General features: G+C 41.7%; 1 protein-coding gene across 4 annotated transcripts in view; it reads right to left on the bottom strand.

Moving 5' to 3' along the window:
* Positions 1-2,160: 2,160 nt before the first annotated feature.
* The window catches only part of fgf12a (fibroblast growth factor 12a), a 30,976-nt gene continuing 13,564 nt past the window's right edge, over positions 2,161-19,572 (bottom strand). For 2 of the 4 annotated variants that reach the window (XM_085376929.1, XM_085376928.1), the window contains exons 2-5: positions 14,566-14,676; positions 10,395-10,498; positions 3,184-3,382; positions 2,161-2,276 (exon numbers count right to left, since the gene is read on the bottom strand). In XM_085376929.1, the coding sequence (XP_085233055.1) occupies positions 2,161-2,276; positions 3,184-3,382; positions 10,395-10,498; positions 14,566-14,676 (530 nt within the window). Of the gene's footprint in view, positions 2,277-3,183; positions 3,383-10,394; positions 10,499-14,565; positions 14,677-17,518; positions 17,567-18,991; positions 19,188-19,572 lie in introns of those variants that run through there. The other 2 variants (XM_085376926.1, XM_085376927.1) reach the window with 2 other exon arrangements.

Raw genomic sequence — 19,572 nt, 5'->3', positions numbered from 1 at the left:
CTCGCTAAAATACTGATCAAACTATTGCATAAAACATTTTGGACATATGCTCCCAAAAATCTAAAGACATTCCTCTTGGATCCCGCCTCAAACTTAAACCAAACTTACATCAACTTCTACAGTCATGCGATGGTCATGCTTGATCTCAACCGTTTCCCCTTTTCAGCTTTCCTAACTTGGCTAGGCTTAGCTGTACGTCATCTTTAATAATAGTAAAAAAGAAATAACACTATTAACCCCAATCCAAACACCACATTGGTGCCAGTCTTTGTGCAACTAGTGCTGGACAGTGGACATCCAGCCTCTACGTCTGGCCCATTCACTGCACAACTGTAGGACTTCCTGAGTTAGACAAACTAATTGGGGTTTAGAAATAAGCTCAGCAGCGTACACAGCGTATGTGGTGTCCCAGTCAACTCAACTCGTTTATACAGCCCTGTCAATCTGTTGATTTATGAAAGAGAGAGACTTTCCTCCACAATGCAGCAAGTGGCTCATTTCATTGGTCACAAAACCAGTGGGAATAGAGATGGCGTGCGTTACCATTTCAGAAAATCCCACTGAGACGGTAAGACATCCTCCTCGAATCTGGCCAAATCCATATGTACTGGTTCCTCAATGAAACATTTAGCTTCCATTGTGATGGCAAAGTTTGAATGATTGTGACCTTACAATTTTTGAACAAATTTTCAACATGTTAGGTCAGTGATTTATTAAACAGTCAGGCACCCTGTCCACCAGTGTTGAAAAAGTCTCTGGTCATTTCACAACAGAATAATAGAAATAGTAGAACTTTCTGGAAATTAGTCAACACAACCCTTCACGGCCGGGCTTGCCAAAAAAATTGCCACTTCTTTTCTTTCTGCGTAGAAAAACTGCAGAAGTCTTTAATCAAAGGTTATTTCATGTTTAGTCCATATAGTTCAAAAGCACGACTACTGTTACATAGTTATATTTTGAGTTGTTGTTATAGCTAACAGCAGAAAAAGGGGTCTGTGGTTCTCGAGGTGCAAATGCGAAGTGACCGTTTTTGGCCATGGCTCGTAGTGCTGATGTTGGTCATTGCCATCCTCTCAGCTTTTGGAGAGAATATTATTCTTTGTCATTTTTGACAAGTTTGGACATCTCTTTGTTTATAACCTAATGCTCATTTTAAGTGATGAGATAATACAGAAACTGTATCAAAACAGGTTTTCACTCGTTTCCAACTTTTAATGCCTCATACAACTTTCTTTGTCTTTTCTACTGACAAACACACCAACCGTGGAGATGTGTTGTCAGTGTTTTATTGTTTTTGTTTTTTTATTTAGAGACATACTAGACTGCACTCTGTTATATTGCTTGTATCGGTCCCGTCCTGCCACAGCAGGGCAACATATGGAAGTTTGTGTCCTATAGTCACATTAGTCTAACTTACAATACACACCTGAGTAAATTACATCCCACCCTAAGCACTCTGTTTCCATTGAAGTCCAGCAAAGAGAACTATCAATATATTTAGTCTTACCCTCACACCAGTGCAAGTGGTGTGACAGTGCATTCAAGATCAAACTGTGAGAGAAAAAAAACACATAAGGGTAATAAAAAAAAGTATTTTGTCTCAAAAACAAAAAGCTAGTAAATAAGATGATCGAGCAACAGATTAGTAATGACGATTATAATGAAGATGGTATAGTTATTATTGACAACAACACAATAAAGCATATGAGAATGCAATAGCATGTAGAAAAAAAATCAATGTATGAAAAGTGAACATGTATTAAAGCTTGTTTTTCACAGCATAAATCGAAAATGACAGATACTTGTATTTACGTGAAGGGAGACCACCATTTCTTTGTTTATCACAGCGTTTTTATACTTTTTTGCATAAAATGGTTGGTCAAGTCCTGATTGAAAATGACTTCTCCATATATATATATATATATATATAGTCTTTTTCATATTAATTCATCTAAAAGGTTTTCACAGGCAAGACATCAGTTTTTGTTTTCGTTGTCTTGGGTGTACAGTAATAGCTCCTCGTTGTCATCATAAACCCCTCTGTTTGTCACGGGCCATGGTGGTGCGTACATTGGGAGGGACGGGTGAAGTTTCCTTTGGCCCCTTCCCTTCATTCAGGATGAGGCCTCTCCCCCCTGCTGGAAGCCCCTCCCTCAGATGCTATGTGGAGTCCTGATTGACAGCTTTCCCTCCATTCATGGTGGGAGTCCCTGAGCTCTTCCTGGAGCGGTGCTTGTCCTCTATCTCATGCAGTGATGGCTCCCTGTACATACAAACTGTGGAAAAGATGGAAAGCCAAGGAAAGGGATGGAAACAAGAGGAGCAGAGAGGAGCGGAGAGGAGAGGAGAATGGGGACAGTAGAGAGTAGATTGAAGAGATGGATGTGCAGACAGAGACAAGGTCAGGTGTGAGGCTGGGACAATTATACCAGGCTGAGAGGGAGAAGACAGGGGAATTAGGCCATGTCTGCACTTTTTTATCACATTGCTTGACAAGTTATTACAACAATATCTATGTGATATTTTAACAAAGCTCCCACAAAAGATATGTAAACTACTGGGGCACTGAAAGTGAATCACTTGCCAAGTCCAAAGTCCTGCTTCACACTTGTGAGAAACTGTGCCTGAATGTGCAACAAAATTTTAAGGATTAAGGATCTTGCTGACAAATAACAAAGCAAGAGCAAAATAAATGCTCAAAATGATAAATCCCTTTAGAAGCCAGGTTTGGAGAATGGGAATGCAATGCAAATGATTTCATTTTGCTCCCTCATAAAGCTTGAAGAATACCAAGGATTGTTTGAGCTAAAACAGCGGATGTCAATATATTTTACCTTTAGGTGTGTCAAAAGGATTTGCTAAGTTTAAAAAAAGAACATTGATTTTTTCATTTCCCATGATGCACCTATACTATGTTTCATCAGTTTCTCCCTCCTCCTTAATGCCAACGTATTAACAAACCGAACAGTTCCAGCTGGTAATGAAGGTCCTCCAAAGCCAGATAAGACATTATCTGGTTTCAAAGGCTAATTAGAGCTGGTGGATCGCTGCTTTAACCACCAGTGTTGCACGATAATACTAGTGTACGTGATGGGAAGTGCATGCATTACAAAAAAAAATGAAATCAAAAAGAAATAACATTAAAGCTGTACCAAAAATGTGCTTCTACAAGTTTTATGATACCTTCAATTGGCCTGGGAACAAAGTGCGATGAGGGCTTAGTCTTCTTGACCCGGTTGCCCTTCATTACTTGTCCCTCCTTGGTGAGACCAAGGAACCAGGCCCGACCTGACTCCTGCTGTCGGTACACAGTGGACGAGTAGATCACATAGTAGTTCTCAAAAACTGACTCCTTGAACTTACACTCTGGGGTGAACACCTCCTGCAAAAAGATTGAGTGCAGGAAGGTAAAAATGTTATAGATATTTGTCAATGCAAACAGAAAATACATTTTCACCCACATGAAAGCTGAAAGCAGCAAAATAAAAAAAGAACTCATGACCAGTATGTGAAAGTTGCCAAGGTCGGTAAACATCCAGTAACACACACACACACACACACACACACACACACACACACACACACACACACACACAGGAGACTAATGAGAACGATAGTCTTATTAGAATAATGTGACAATGGAAGATTTCTATCTCTTGGTTTCATTATCAAAGTAAGTCAAGGAGAGAGGCAAGGGGACTCACAGTAATGACTGGAAAACTGGAAAGAACCAGATACTGGATACACTGCCATGCCTGCGTGCGATGCCAGATTATTGCCATGACAGTGCAAGACAGGAAACAATGCTCTTGACTCTGTAACCCATTCCAGATGTACAGTAAAGATGCACAGTCATTTGTCACCTTTGGCAATCGTGTTAGAAAGGCTGGAAAATGCACAAATTTGCTTTTTCGGCACAAAATCTTTACTTATCACCACACATGTGCTGATTAATGTGTGCTGACAAGGAGGCTGCCAACCCCTCAGTCCTTGTCCCTGTTCACAACAATGTCCTCTTCGAGACTAAATTAAAATCTAATGCCAGTCAATTTGAAGGGCAGGGAAGTCGTGTGTGTGCCAAAAAAAAAAAAAATGCAGGCAGAACAGCTGGTTTGGTAGATGTTGGGCCATCTCAGATCTCAGCTAAGCCAGACTTTGTACTATGGGTGTGTTTTTGTGTCACTGCTATATTTCATTTATTAATGTCTCCTGCAAGGTTCTGTGCCCTTTTAAGGTTGTCTGTTTGAGTGACAGCCCAATTCTGCTCCCTGCTGGAGGTGACAGTGTGTGTGTAGTCCAGGTATTACTCATGTAGAGGGGACCTAAATCTGTTTATACCATCACGTTATAGGGACGTGTCTTCCTTGTGGGGACAAAAAGAAAGTCCCCATAACATAAATCAATGCATTTTATGGTTAGTGACATGCTTTAAGGTTAGGATAAGGGTAAGGCTTTGACAAACAGCAGTTATACTTATACTCTACGTCTTCGGGAGATTAATGCATGTGTAAATGTCCTTTATGAAGTAATTGATACAAATCAGGAATAATTTAAAGCTGTTTCTGACCACATGTTTAATGTAAGTTTTATAGCTGCTTTACTTTTTAGTTCTGTTTTGCTTTACCAGCTCCCGAGGAAAGCATCTGGCATCTTTACTGTGCAGTCCAAACTGTGTTTATCAGCTAGTTGTCATCTGGGTATCTTTTCAGCAGGTGGTATGGATTTAAAGAGTGCTAAAAATCTGTGTAGAGCTTTGTTGGTTAGTCATTTTAAGCAGCACCTGTATATTACACACAGTCATTTGGCTGATTCTTCATGCAAAAAATAAATAAATAAATAAATAAAATCTGTAGCTTTAAATTAGTTTATGTCATATTCAGTACAGTTTAAAGAGTGTGTGTGTGTGTGGTCTCTTTTTGGATGGCACGCCGCAGTTGAGAGTAATGAGTCCCAGTGTGTATGACCTCAGTGCATTGCAGGCTGAGTAATGGACTGAGGGAAAGTGGAGGTCACATGGTCGACAGTGTGGAAACGTCTCACTGGTCAGCAGGAGAGAGGACAAGCTCTGGCGGCAGAGTGTATCTGAATGCCTGCTGAAACGCTGTCAAACGGCAAAGATCTGTCAGGGCACTGGGGTCACGTTGTGCCTGTCTGGCTCTGTGTGTGTTTATGTGTGAATGTATGTGTTTGAGTGGGTGGGGGGCAGACAGTGATACATTACACAGCAGAAGGCTTCATCGCTACTTCATCTGTTTGGTGCTCAAATTAGGCCAAGAGCACACACACACACCCACATACATACGCACCCAAGTACTAACCTACCATTCACCATTAGCCACTTGCTTTGCTGACACATTATAAAATTCCCTCCACATTCTCCACGGCAACAATGCCCTGTGCTGTCCATGAAAAGCTGGAGCGGTTTAGAAAGCACCCTGGATGCAGTTTGGGAATGACTGGGGTGAAATGTAAGTGACTTTGAAGTCTCTAACAGAGAACCTTGTTCACGGATGACTGAGTAGAAATGCGAGGTGAAGAGATGGGGTCAGACTCTATTGTGATTAATGAGATTTTATTAATGGACATAAACCACAGAACCGCAGGGACAAAGAAAAAGCACAAAAATACACATCAACACACATTCTCAATGCCCCAAATATATGGACAACAAGTTTGCCCTGTCACTTCCTCTGCCAGGAGCTCATAATTAATTGAAGTTGTTACTGCACTGAAACAAGTTTTTTAAAAAGAGCTAACAGGCTCTGCAAGCTGATATTAAAGTAATTGAAAGGATGCTTATTTATATTCCATAGCAATCTCATGGACAAAACCAGAAGACTTGTTAGCAAAACTGGACATGTGCTTACATTGCACCTTTAGTTGGACCTCAGTTTGGACCTACGGATTGATAAAAAAAAAAAAGCTTCACCTGAGACGCTGTGAATAAACACAGCAAAACTGCTAACTGAATGCAAATATTTTGGCTGTTTCTGCATATTTTCACAACATTTTTTTTCTTTTTTTAATATAAAAGCTTATCATCTGTTTTGACAGAAACAAACATCAAACTGATTTTTGAAAGGACAATAACGCACCAATACCCTTTTGAGTTTGCAATTCCTGCTTTGCACAAGGTATAAATGTAGCACTACAGCATTGAATTACCACTCATTTCGCTATATTTTGCTTCCAAGGAGCCAGACTTCCTAGCAACTTTTTTAAAGCAGTCTTGAACAATGAATGTCATGTCCTTAAAAAATTGGGGGGAAATCCATGAAAGACCTGACACAGGAATTGAGATGCATCTGGCCTGTCAGTTGATCCATCTACTGTTTGTCAAAGTCTCATCAGAGGTGGTCTCGATGGAAAGGTGGCTGTCAAGAAGCTTCTCACAAAAAACAGTAACAAAAGGCTAAGGTATACCAAATCGGCATCAATATGCATGGAGAAGGTCAAAACACCAGTGATTGTCTACAGCCAATCTGTGATCTGTGGTTTTGGGTGGTGCTTGTTAAAATTGGTGGAATTATAAACACAGAAAAGAACTGTCAAATTTTGACCGACAATGCAACACCATCTGAAAAGAATCTGATTGGAAACTGCTTTAGTTTTAAACAATGATTCCAAACACACTGCCAATACAGTAAAAATGAATAGAAGGAGGCCCGGAAGCTGGACTTCAACATTCCTGAAGCAATGCGGGATCACCTTGACAGAGAATTGAGCAAAAGACAGCCAACAACCTTTGAAAAGTTTTTAAATGTGCGCTTGTGTGTTACCTCAAAATAACTAAATTGTGACCTTCTTATAGAAAATCATAGAAAAATAAAGAAATAAAAACCCCTCTATCGCTGAAGTCTTCAAAAACTCCACAGAGAACTTTAAAGACCAATGCTGCTATTTTCACATCATCCTTGATTTTTTGGACATGATAGTGTTACTCACATCATGTTTATCTAGATTTCGGGTTATCTTAACTTTAATACCAGCTGCAAAACCAGCAAAACAACCTCATACCCATCACCACCTCTGGTGGTTCTGCACCTCTGTCCAGATAAGTGTGAGGTAACGTGTGTGTTTGGGGCTTATGAAAGGTGTGAGTGCCAATGTATGGAATGTAAAATGAAACTCGAAGAATGAGAACAAGATGTAATGGATTGCCAAACTGGGTTGCCAAAAGAACTGAGCTGAATGCATCCTGAATCTAAATCAGCTGCTGGCTCCATCACAGGAGGGAGGCAACTCTCTGGCTCTGCTTTGAGGAGCAGCTGCCGACAGACATCTTTTGAATTTGGATAAAGATGTGGAGGATACGGCGAGGACCTCAATTTAAACATGGGCTTGAGACACTGGTGTATCTGAGAGATCTGGGCCCTGTGACAATCCCAGCGCTGCCATGGAACTCCCGGGGAGCTTATTATTATTCTTGGAGAGATTTAGGTCTGGGATCGTCTAGACGTTACTTAAACTGAAAACTCTCTTTCTCACTTTTTTCTAATTTTCCCTCCCTCCATGCTTATCTTTTTTCCCTCTGTCTGACTCTGGAGTCAGTCACTTTGAAGCAAGGTGTTATTTTTTGTCTTTTCTCAATTTTCTCCACAGATGATGTGTTTGATTGTCTGCAATTAAATCGCACCTACTTTTTTTTACCTTTGGGGGGAAGGGGGGGGGAGGTGGCTGTACATGGCATTAGCATAGATTCAACACCATGAGCAGCTACATTGTTTGCACACACAGAAGCACCAGTTTAGCTCATAAAGTAATCAAGTAGAATGACAAACTACCAAACCTTCGTCAATTTTCTATTGAGCCATTTATCTAAAAACAAAACAGTGTGCGATTTACAATTTTTTTGCAACATAAATTAACATATTTAGATAGATAGATACTGTAGACGGTAGCAGTGGTTACTGTTGTGCAGCAAAGTAGGTCATATTGAGTGTTATAAATAATGGAAGGGAACTCTTCATTGTAGATGTTCAGCCCCCACGCACTTTATCACTAAACACTCCACATAAGCACCATCACCCAGCTCACCCTCAGCTACATCAGCTTCCAATCCTCATCAGCAAGCTCTGCAAGCAAGAAAAACCAGGCAGCATATATGTAACGACTTAACTGATCAGCAGTGATAGTACTAAAAAAAATGATACCTGACACCCAGATAAAAGACTGACAGAAAAGGTCCTCAAGGGTGCAGTGCAATTTCTCAGAAGCATCTCAAACAACAACAGAAGAAAGGGTTGTCGCGTTCTCTCACTAACAAGACAGCACAAAGAAGCAGGAAGGAAAAAAGTAAAAGGGAGGCAGTGTTAGAGAAGTAGGAGGATATCCCTCAGTAATTATCTCCCAAGGGGGGGGGGGGCACGGGAGAGAGCTATGTATCTCTGCTCTCAGATGTAAGGAAGGCAAAACAAGACGACAAAACAAGCAGTGACAAACTTAATAGTTGGTGGAGTCAAAATAGTAAAATGGAAGGCTCATCTTAGAGAGGACAGGAGGACAGGAGCAAGAGTGAATAAGCGAGGATGGCTCGGAAAAACAATGAAGACCCAGACAAATAATAATAAAAGTAAATGTGACTAAGAATGAGGAATGAATGAAGGACTTACTTTATGGCCGTGGTTGCACCAAGAAAGCTCTCATTAATGCATGAATAAAGAACAGAAATGCTCCCCATAATGCCATTCCTGCAACGCTTTATTATTTATCCGCATACATAACCTGTACTGGTAAACAACAGAGGCTATATTTGCTTTTACGTAGTTTGCATGTTAATTTAATCTTTTTATGAGCCCCTCCAAGGCTTATAGGCTTATAGGCATTGGTAAGGAAATAACCAATGCTAATCGTCCATGCTTCACATCTGAGGAACCGGACCCCTTCCACATGGCTAGAAAATTCATTTAGTTTGTGGCTTTGATTAAAACGGTCCTTCGACTGCTACAGCAGAAACATCCTAACCTCTAATTAAAAATTACTCTAGCTGTTTTAGAAGGCTCAAAGAGTTGATTCTGCATCTGAAAAAAATGTGGATAAAATGATGATAAGTAAAGACAAATGTTTGTTACACCAAAAGCTGCCTCTTGACACTGAAGTACTAAATGGTTTATAATTAATAATAATAAAGTACTCTGACACAAATGATGATTTTATAAAGAGCGGGTTTGTGTGGGGGTCATTCAGCATCCCCAACTTGAGTCAATTTGATAAATTAAAAGATTGCTGTCTGGGCAGGATTAAACTTTAATTAGACATAGATAGGTGGGAGGAGAATTATTATAAGCTTCACAGTAGGACTGAGAGATGTGCACTTGTTTATGAGCCTTTGGTTATGAATGAATCTGTCTACTGGGTGAGTCATAAAACCATGAGCATTTACTGTATGTCCTTCTCTGAACTTGTGAGTGCCTCATACATCTGTCTAGGCACTGAGTTGTGTTCAAGTTGTACTGAGTAAAAACTGCTTGTCATTCTGAAATAACGATGGTAAATTGAGCTAATTTTTCAGTTATTCAAGAGCACATTTAAAAAAAACAAACAACCAAAAAAAAGACATCGTGTCCACCATTCATCTTCTCAACTCAAACTTTTCCCCTTGTCACCCTAACAGTAAAGCGGCGCCCTTATCAATAAATGTAAGCTGCAAGTTAGCAGACACAGGCTTCACTGTGTCCTTCAAGTATTTTGAATTCCAGCTCTCGCCAGTCATTTATCATGGCTGTCTGGCAATCACACAGCAATCACCAAGTCCCTCAGCAGAGGTTTGGGAGTGATGCAGCCCTCCCATCAGCTTCTTTCTTCAGTAGCACTATCCTCTGCTAAGACTAGAGGTTATATAACCATCCCAACTGGGATATGTATTGCAGTTCTTTCTCGCTGTCTTACAAACACGCTCCCTCTGCAGCTCATTTTCCTAAGACATGCATGTCTTGATCTTCAATGCAGCAGCCACATCTTTTGGCTGGAGACCCCCCAACTCCCGGTGCATATATTCTACACATTTACGTTTGTAACGTTTACCCCAGAGTCTTTCTGTTAATATGTTAAGATTACGCTACACTTTTTTTCTCATACAAAACAAACTGAGAGCACTTCACTGAGCACTGAACTTAATATCAAATTAAATGCAAAGCATGTGAGGTGCAACAAAGGATGGGGAGGGGTTGGGAGAGATAAGTGCTGCACAGCAACACAAAGGCACATCTGAAGAGCTCTTAAATTTAGCAGAGATGAAAGGGATTGGCAGGGCTGAGTCTTTGCAGCAATGGGATATTAAAACAGACAACAAACAGAACAAAACACAACACGTGTTAATGAAGAAATACGCATGCTGGCACCGCTCAAACATGCGCGACATGGCGGCGTGACTGGAGCGAGGAGTCGCGTCTTACCGAGCTGTAGAGCATGCCCTCGCCATTCATGGCAATGTAAAAGCCACTCTTCACCCCCTGGATGGCCACCACTCTCAGACCCACGGGAATAAGATTAAACAGGGCTGCAGAGCAGACAGAGTGGAGGAGAAACAGTTACAAAGAGGCAGAGACGAAAGAGAGACATCAGACACAAAGGACAGAATAGGACAATTGAGTTTTCACTTAACTCTTGTAGACACAACACCCTCTGATCTCTGTTCTTTGGCTGTCTGTCAGCGGTAAAGTGAACAGTGCAGGACATAGACAAAGGGAACTCTGATGCACAGTGACGCATAACAGCAGGAATCCAAAACTTTTTTAATGACATCTAGCTGAGGTAACTGCACAAAGAATCACAAAGCATCCTGTGATTCTTTGTACATCTAGTTGAATTCAAGTCTCCTGGATGGCTTAGATTTTGCAAAATGAAAGCAACTATGTACTATTTATGCACACATATGTGACTCTGTTTGCAGCAGCTCCAATATGAGAAATTGTAACTGGCACTGCCAGTCAGAAAGGAATTGATAAGCTGCCATACCGGTAGAAATGAGGCTTACTATGAGTGCAGCTAGTATGTCCAGGCACAAATGTTCAGGTTTTAAGTCATCAGCGTTCATTTTGATCATATTCCACTGCAATCTGAAAACCTGCTTCTGACTCAGTGATTACTGAACGCTGATCCATACCTGAAAGTATGCAGCATAATCTTTAAAGCAGTGAGACGAGCGTCAATAAAACAGCGTAGACATAGATCTGTGATAGCAAACAACCGAAATTGTGTTTTGATTTAAGACCCCATCAATCACTAAACTGCTGCAGGCAAATGCTACTGAATCTCCTGAGCGGACTGAACCATCAAGGGCGTTGGTTTGGTGAGGGCGTGCTTTGCGTACTGTGAACTCCCCGTGATGTTGGAGTGATTGTTCTGCAAGTGTCAATGGGGACTACCAGAAAAGGCTGGCAGGGGGAAAAAAAGGCATCGGGCCAACACAGGTCTGTCCTCTGAACAGATTCTATTTCACTCAATAAATATCGACGTGCTGCCAATGGTTTAAACCTGACCTCGGGGCCAGTGGTGCGCGTGATACCTGCCGGCCGCTATGCAGGGACATATACCCTTGAGGCCAGACAGAATGGGTACTTCAGCCCCTTCAGTTTGATTTTCTAAGACTTCTCAGCTATTTTTCCATCTGTTCCCTGCTTCTTATTCCGTCATTTCTTTACCTCCTCTGTATGCTCCCTCACTCCTCTTTCCATTAGCCGCTGCTGCGTTTGTCTCGTCGATGTCTGGCAGTGTCTGTCAGAGGCACCATCAACAGTTCGGCCTTGCTTGAATAGTGGGAGGAAAAGAGACATAAAATATGGCCCACTACTACACTATTATGTTATAATTACGATCCACAATCCCTGCTCTCATTTGCCTGCCAAAAAATTTGAGAGCTGACAGAAGCTGTCATTCAGTTATCATCTAAATGCCAGCACCAGCATTTGATTGATTCCATAACTACCTGATGACTATTCTCACACTGATTCTTCCTCCTTAATCACCTCAATCCTATCTCTCACTGAAAAAAGAGAGGCCGGGCTGGCGCTGGAAGAGTTAAGCGATTCTCCAGGGATCTGTTATCGTCAAAGGGCCAGACAAAATAGGTTCAAACAACGGCTAGACTCAGGCAAGTGAATTTCATGTGAGGAATACTAGCACAGCAGGAAATAAACCCTGCAGGAAAAGTTTCAGAAAGAAACTTAGCCAAATTTCAAATGCCAAGGGCATATCTCCAAATCCAGAGAGAAATCCAGGTATACACTGTCACATTTGCAATTATATAGAGCTTTTTTTTTTTTTCCACACTCCAGCTGGAAACTGAAAGCACTTGAAATTAGCGTATGGGTCTTCAGGTAATAAGGAAGTCTATCCTTATTCCATCCATCAAACCCGGAGCATCAGAGATAGATGAAGCGTGACTGCCTGAAACCGCAGGTGTCTCATAACCAGCAGTATCTTTCTAGGGCTTCAGAGTGTGCAGATAATTACTGCAGGCGATCAACTGATGACAATCAAATTAATAACTGTTCAAATTTGAACATGGATGGTAATTAATGGAACGGTGTTCCTAAGCCCTCGCTGTTAGTTAAGCGTACAGCTTCCAGCCAGTCATGCTTACCACTAAAGCAATTTTCCATACTTGTAACTGTATATTGAGCCTGAAGGCAGCAACTTTGTGACTCAGTCGAGCACTTTGCACAATTTGCCAAACCCATAATAAAATCGAGCTATTTAAAAATGAGAGAGGCATGATTAAAGAAGAAATTCCATTATTTTCTCATTTTTCATCATCATTTTCCTCCTTTTTGTCACTAAAACTGTTTCCTGTTCAGCGGTGTCCTTGTTTCACCGCTTCCCGTTCCGCACTGAAATGAAGCAATTGATAAAAATGAAAATGGAAACCAAGTGCACTCTGGGTACAGGTCACTGCTATTATTCAGGCGCCATCATGCTCCTCACTACCATCGGTTCCACTGAAGCACCCCCTGAAAATAAATTGCTGTATTCTATCAGCTAAAGCTGTGGATGAGGCGGGTCAGAGGATGTCGTAGTTGAAGGGTGGAGGATAATCTATTATTCTAATAATCCAGCTAAGAGATCAATGGCTCAGTGCAAGACCTGAATACAAAATCTCCTTTCTCTTTTTCTGACAGCGATTATTCTTCCCCTTTCTCTTCCTCTTACTGTCTCCATCTTCTCCTCTATTCTACACTTTGAATTCCTCTAGTGGCACCTCCTGCTCGCCTCTTCCCTCTGTGTGTCTTACTTTAGACAGTCTGTATGCTTGAGGCATCTAATATAGAGAATTATTCATTGGGTACAAACGGAGAAGATGGTATTTTTAGTTTGCTGTGGCTGAATTATTCACTGCATTCTTCCATCCCTGGGCCAGGGGGACTGCTTAACTAGAGGATTACCTAAAGGTGGGGAAATCCTCACATGCAGCTAAACCCTCAACCAGCTAAAACCTTTAGACACAATGGAAACCTTCAAAAGAAACAACAAAAAAAACCAGCTGTTTGCTCAAGCTAAACACATGAAATGCATTATATGTGAATGTTTCTCACTTTCCTTCCCATCCCCCTTATGCAGTAATCCGTTTTGTCCTGAAGACCCTCACTTTATGCCCTAAGTGGTTCTCATTAAAGATCTATCTCCTCTTAAAATATACAGCAACAACAATGGAGGAGTGAAGCATTCATTTCAGCACATAACTGCCCTGGTCCAGCAGCTGTGGCTGCGGTTTTCTGTAAGTAAGGCAGGAGAAGAAGAAGAAAAGTCATGGTTGGTTTCCTGTATTGGCCTCACTCCAGACTGGGAGTGTCATCATTATAGCTTTGACAGTTGTTCCCCCCTGACATATGTGCTGTCTATTCCTTGATCCTTTATAGGAAACTCTTAACAAAAAGCTGCAAGTTTTAATATAAGAGACTCTCTACAGACACGGCTGATTTTGCACTCCTTTCTGTTCTTGTGGAGGTGGATGGGGTATACCCCAGAGACTATTTAGGAGGTTCTTGTGGCATGGAGTGAAGCTATGGGCCTACAACCACTTCTAGCAATGGCTTTTTCCAGGAAGGAAATTTTGATGTGATGGTCACACGTGCTTTGGAGCCGTATCAATCAAAACAATGTGACACTTTCAATCATGAAGTGTACACAGTAGAAATGGTTTACCTAGTAGGGACCTGGTGGGGATACCAGAATTGTTTTTACTATAGCAAATTAATTATAGTTACCAGATAAATATGATATTTAGAGACTACATCATTTTTGAGAAAACAGGCTTGGAGTACATAAAACATTTGAGCAGATTTTGGCACATTTATGTGCATATTATTACATAATCATATGCAGAAAAGAGAGCATTTGGCTCTGGGGTATTTCTTGCCTTTAAAATCTGTTTTTCAATCAAGATAATCCAATTTAGCGAGGGTGTCATAAATTAATTTTAGAGTGCTTTAGGTCACCCAAATAGCACGAGTTATATAAGAATTAAAAATGCTAAAGCGTATAAAGGCAGCAATCTATTATATAACCGACTCGTGGCCATTAAATGTTTTACGCTGGAAGCTGTGGCTTCCAAAATGCTCCACTCACTGTTGTCGCTGTTCTCGTCCTTGCTGCCGTCGATGGTTCCATCCGGCTGCATCTGCAGGTAGAAGCCCTGCTGGCTGAACAGTCGTGTCACGATGCCTTTCAGCTGTGGCTCTGGAACGTGCACACACACGTAACACGCACGCACGCACACACACACACACACACACACACCCGTCGGCCCCAGCCCCGTCCCCACCAAGAATATGTCAGAACAACAGTCTCATAATGGTGAGAAAAAAGCACAATTTAGCTGATACCTCCGCTTTCAGCTAACACTCAGAAAAAAAATCATCCAAAAGAAGTGTTTCACGATCATAAAATGTAGTGCATGATTAATTAAAAGCTGGCTGTGGAGGATGGAGCGTATCAGCAGAACAATTATAGACTTACTCTACTTAAAAACATTTACAGTTCATTTCTTTTGTCGTATTTAAAGTCTCTAAAAGGTTAACGATGGTTCACTGTTCACTTTATGACTTGTGTATCTATTCAATTGTGATAAGCCATTTTAAAGGAACTCTTATTATTCCTGTGGCACAATCCAGCTTCCACAATTGCCCACAAAAAGCACTACACATTTAACAATTTCAATAATATATATATTGCATCACTAATATCAATAACACTATAAAGGACAATTTGCTGTGAATCACCTGATGCAGCACATGAGCCCATAAAAGGTTAAGTAGCTGTTTGACAGGAAAACCTTTACAAGGACAACACGTTAACAGAAAACCAATAATAAGTAAACCACAGTGGTTTACCTTTCAACAGCCTTTTAAAATCACATTTAATGCACACTGACATGCCAGTACTTTCTTTGGTATGAAGCAACCATGCATTTTAGAAATAATATGACTGACATTTTTTATGAAATCAATCTTTTGAACAGGCATGTTTCTATGCTGCGCTCCAAATGATTTCCTTATTATTTATTTCCTGAAAGGAAACAGAAAGGAAGTTCTGGAGGAGGTTTCATTTTATTTAATTTTTTTTGTTTCCCAGTAAGATAACCCTGTTTCGACCTCCAACTTTGGAGGGTATGACTTCTGGCGCGTGGCCAAAGTGCTGCTCAAAATGCTCCTCTCTTCAGGTGGAGCAGGTGGAAGCGAGGATTAGCTGAGGGCAAAAAAAAAGCCTCTCAGCTTCAGGCAATGCTGAGTAAAAGCTGATGTGTGGAAAGCAGTTTTTATCTGAGAAAAAAAACATGCTTCTCTTGTTTGATTTTGTGCAAAAGCAGGAAGTCCAAGTCAGATGACATCATTATATCCTGATGATTAAGAATAAAATAAAACTATTTTTAAAGCAGGTAAAATAAAAGATATGATCATGCAATGAGTATATATACATTCATGGTTTTCTTGAGGCTCATCGTGAGTAATACTACTCTACAGCGGCACAGTAATGCGCTGTTTTGTGTAAAGTCTGGGAAAAACAAATAGATACTAAAGATGACTAATCCTCAGTTCAGTCTGTCTCACAAAAGGAACAAATTATGCGTTTTGTCACAATTTAATTGGCACTTAGTTTCTCTTTGTGCACCTAAATAAACATTCATTTAATGAAATCCTTGCTTTGCAGGCACAAACATTCTGATAAATAGTGTATGTGACTGGAATAAAGAAGCTTGACTGTTCACCAAGGTCATACAAATTCTTGGAGGACGTGCAATTCATTTTAGTCCAACCAGGCCCAAAAAGTCCCAAATGAATTGGCAGAAGAAACGTTTTTTCAAGCTTGCTATCAGGACAGAAGGATGGTTTTTGATCAGACTTCAAAAAGCACTGACAGATGTTAAGGTACTTACTTGAAAGCTGATCACTGCAATAATTACTGTTGCATAAACTCTAGTTATGTTTATTTTTCAGAAGACAAAATGTAGAGGAGAGGGCTCGAAGAAGGACTCCCCAGCGAGTGTGAGTTCCTCTGTACATCATCCTAACTGTCACTTCCCCATCTCACCTACCTGTGGGTTAGCGGCATCAATTCCTGGGACAGGCCCTTCATCATCCATCATGGGAGGGTAATGTAGAGAATGTAGCATATGCTTGTGTGTGTGTAAGCACTTGGGAGTGGCCACATCAGTAAATCACATGTGATAAAGACACTTCCATGAATTAAGGCCTCAGCACAGGCCTGAGCAACTGCCAACGCCTCATCGCTTCAATCATCAATCATTTACAGAATCAGCATGTGTGTGTGTGTGTGTGTGTGTGTGTGTGTGTGTGTGTGTGTGTGTGTGTGTGTAGGCATGAACAGACTTCCAGATAAACTCCAGTGTTTCCAACGTGTGTTTGTGCGTCTTTCAGCTGCAACAAGCTTAAGGCCACCCTGTGAGTGCACGGGCCACTAGAACATCAACAGATTTACTTCATACCAATACAGAAGGACAAAAACATTTAGGTACGTTGACAAATGGCGTCATGACCATGAAATGGTGAATGATCACCTGCTCTATAACGCTTCACAGGGAGGAACACATCATATCCATATACACCAATATACACTACAATTAAAAGAAAAAAAAACCTCTAGAACATTTACACAGTAGTACAGACACAAGACGGGGAGCGAGGATAGAGACTGATCCGACACTGACTGACAAAGAGAATGGGGCAGAAACGAAATGAGAAGAGGCAGGGAGAGGAGACAGAGGAGCAACAGACGGCTGGCTATAGGAGAGTTTTAGCTAGAAACAGGTCAGAAATGAAGCTTTAAAAGTCCAAGAAAGCCACACAGGAAGGAGAGATGAAGGGGGGGAGAAGAAGAAAGTCAGCAAGGGAGAGGGTCGCCGGCTGTCAGACAGGTGTTGAAGCCCCAGGTCCCTCCCACCCTCCCTCCCTCTCTGTCCCTCCCCACCCCTCCCTGGCCGAGGGGGAAGTCGACATGGGCGCGAGATGGGGTGGAGACGAAAAGAAACACAGCACACACGGATGGAGGCTGAGCTACTGACCTAGCCTGCAGCCCTTATGGGACACCTGTGGAGGTTTCGAGGGTGCATCTTACGAGGTGGGGGGGGTGGGGGTGGGGGAATAGAAGGAAAAACAACAGGCTTTTAAACAGGCAGAATTCATAAATTCTCCAGTGTATCGGTTGTTTATAAGCAAATATATGGCAACACATCAGTGGAAATATATGGATAATCAATTAGAGGACATACAGCATCCGTCTGCCTCCCTGTCTGTCTGTCTGCTTTGTGACTGGCCATGTGGAAGGAGTTACCTACCTGCCCGTTAGTGTTTGGAGGACTGACTGCTTTGGCTGAATGGTTATGTTTTTAATCAAGTAATTTGCTGCAGTTTATGAGGTTGGATTGTCTGTGGAAGCTGCAAGACTACAGGGTTTTAAAGCTGGCTGTCTGGCTGGCTGGGTGACTGTCTCCATTTTTCTCCCTTTCTGCCTTAAATATTGATGCCTGACTGCCCGTCTGTCTCACTCCTCATCTGTCTGTTGGGACACTGAATGGATCTTACTGTCGCTCATCACAAACCAGAACTATCTGGATAGTGAGGAGGGGGAGGTGACTTGCACTCTTGGCTTGTTATCTGTGCACCAGGACAGAAACATTTCGAATTGTTTAAAAAAAAGAGAGAGATAGAGAGAAGGTTACGTGAATTTACGTGAATTGTAGTAGTACCTGAGTCTTTGTATATCAATACAGCCAGGGCAGCTCTTAATCACTAAAGCTATACCTCCCTTCACTGCAGTAAAGCTCCCTCTCTGCAATAAGCAATAAACATTTACCATTAAAACATTTAATCTGAAAAGAGCCTTGGTGCACTGCAGTGCAACTTATCTCCGCTCCTTACCCCCAACCTGCATTAATATTGAATTTGGGCCATTTTAAAGCAGGTTTCTTCTTTTTCTTCCATATAGCTATTCAAGTTGCAATTGTGTAATTGTGTAATTGGGGGGTCGGGCTGGGGATTATTATGTGTGGGGGGAAATAAAAAAATCAGAGGCTTAGATTTATTGTAATGCTTTTGAGTCAAATCCCGCTCGAGCTTTGGCTGGGGAAGAATTTTTTGCTCAGGGGTTAATTTATTATTCTGATCAGAGCACTATCACGATGCATAAACCGGTAACGTCACGGCATGTAGATCATCCACCGTGCATTCTGGCCGGTACCGCTCGGTATGTGGGGGAGGGTTGCGGTGGGATAGACAGACAACAAGAAGACCTCATGGAACAGGTGGATTCTTTTTTCTTTCTTTTTCGCACCGCGGAGAAAATCTACCTTCTCCTCCGGTTCAGATTGAAGCCCTTGACTGCAGTATAATGCCTCTGCTGCTTCAAAGAGGGGCGGGGTGGCGCGTGGTGGTGGTGGTGGGGGGAGGTTGGGGGAAACCGCTTCCATACACAGACGTAACACACATCAGTTTAAAGAAAAAAGCAACAAGAACAAAAAAAAATCTACGGCACTGACCTGGTCGCCGCCGAACGGGTCTTTTCTTGCCGCTGCAGAAACGGACTTTGCTGAAGACCCCCAAGAAATGCCTCTCGCAGAGAGAGCGGGGGTCTTTGCTGGGACTGGGGCGACGTTTCGAAGTCGAGACCCGGTCGCTGTTGGATTCCCTCGCCTGGCGTTTCTGCCGGATCAGGGAGCTGGCGATCGCGGCCATCTCCCCGAACCGAGTCTGAAAACGGAAAGTCTACTTCGGCAGATGTCGGATCTCACTGTAGGTAATTGGCGTGTGGCGGAAATAAAAATAAGAACGTTGATTCTGTCCTTAGGTCCACGAGTTTGTTGGGTTGTTTTTTTTTTTTAACTAAATGTCATACTGATCACGAAAATCCTTCGAGTCCAGGGTATCATTGCGCTTCGGGCAGCATCCTCTTGTGGGGACAGTAGAGTATATTTAGATATATATCTATAAATATGATCAGCTGCTGCGAGTTTTGCTTCGACACTCGGGCTTTTCAATCAACAGCAACCGATCTTATATAAAATATCTAAGGGTTAGGCCACAAGGACCCAGATATCAGACATGAAAACATGCAACAGTG

This window comes from Diplotaxodon limnothrissa, linkage group LG18 (genome assembly GCF_057381915.1).
Source record: "Diplotaxodon limnothrissa isolate DT_005_m linkage group LG18, D_limnothrissa_male_GT1.1, whole genome shotgun sequence".
Lineage (NCBI taxonomy): Eukaryota > Metazoa > Chordata > Actinopteri > Cichliformes > Cichlidae > Diplotaxodon > Diplotaxodon limnothrissa.
The sequence above is the reverse complement of the archived record's forward strand: the minus strand, read 5'-3'. Positions and strand labels throughout refer to the sequence as shown.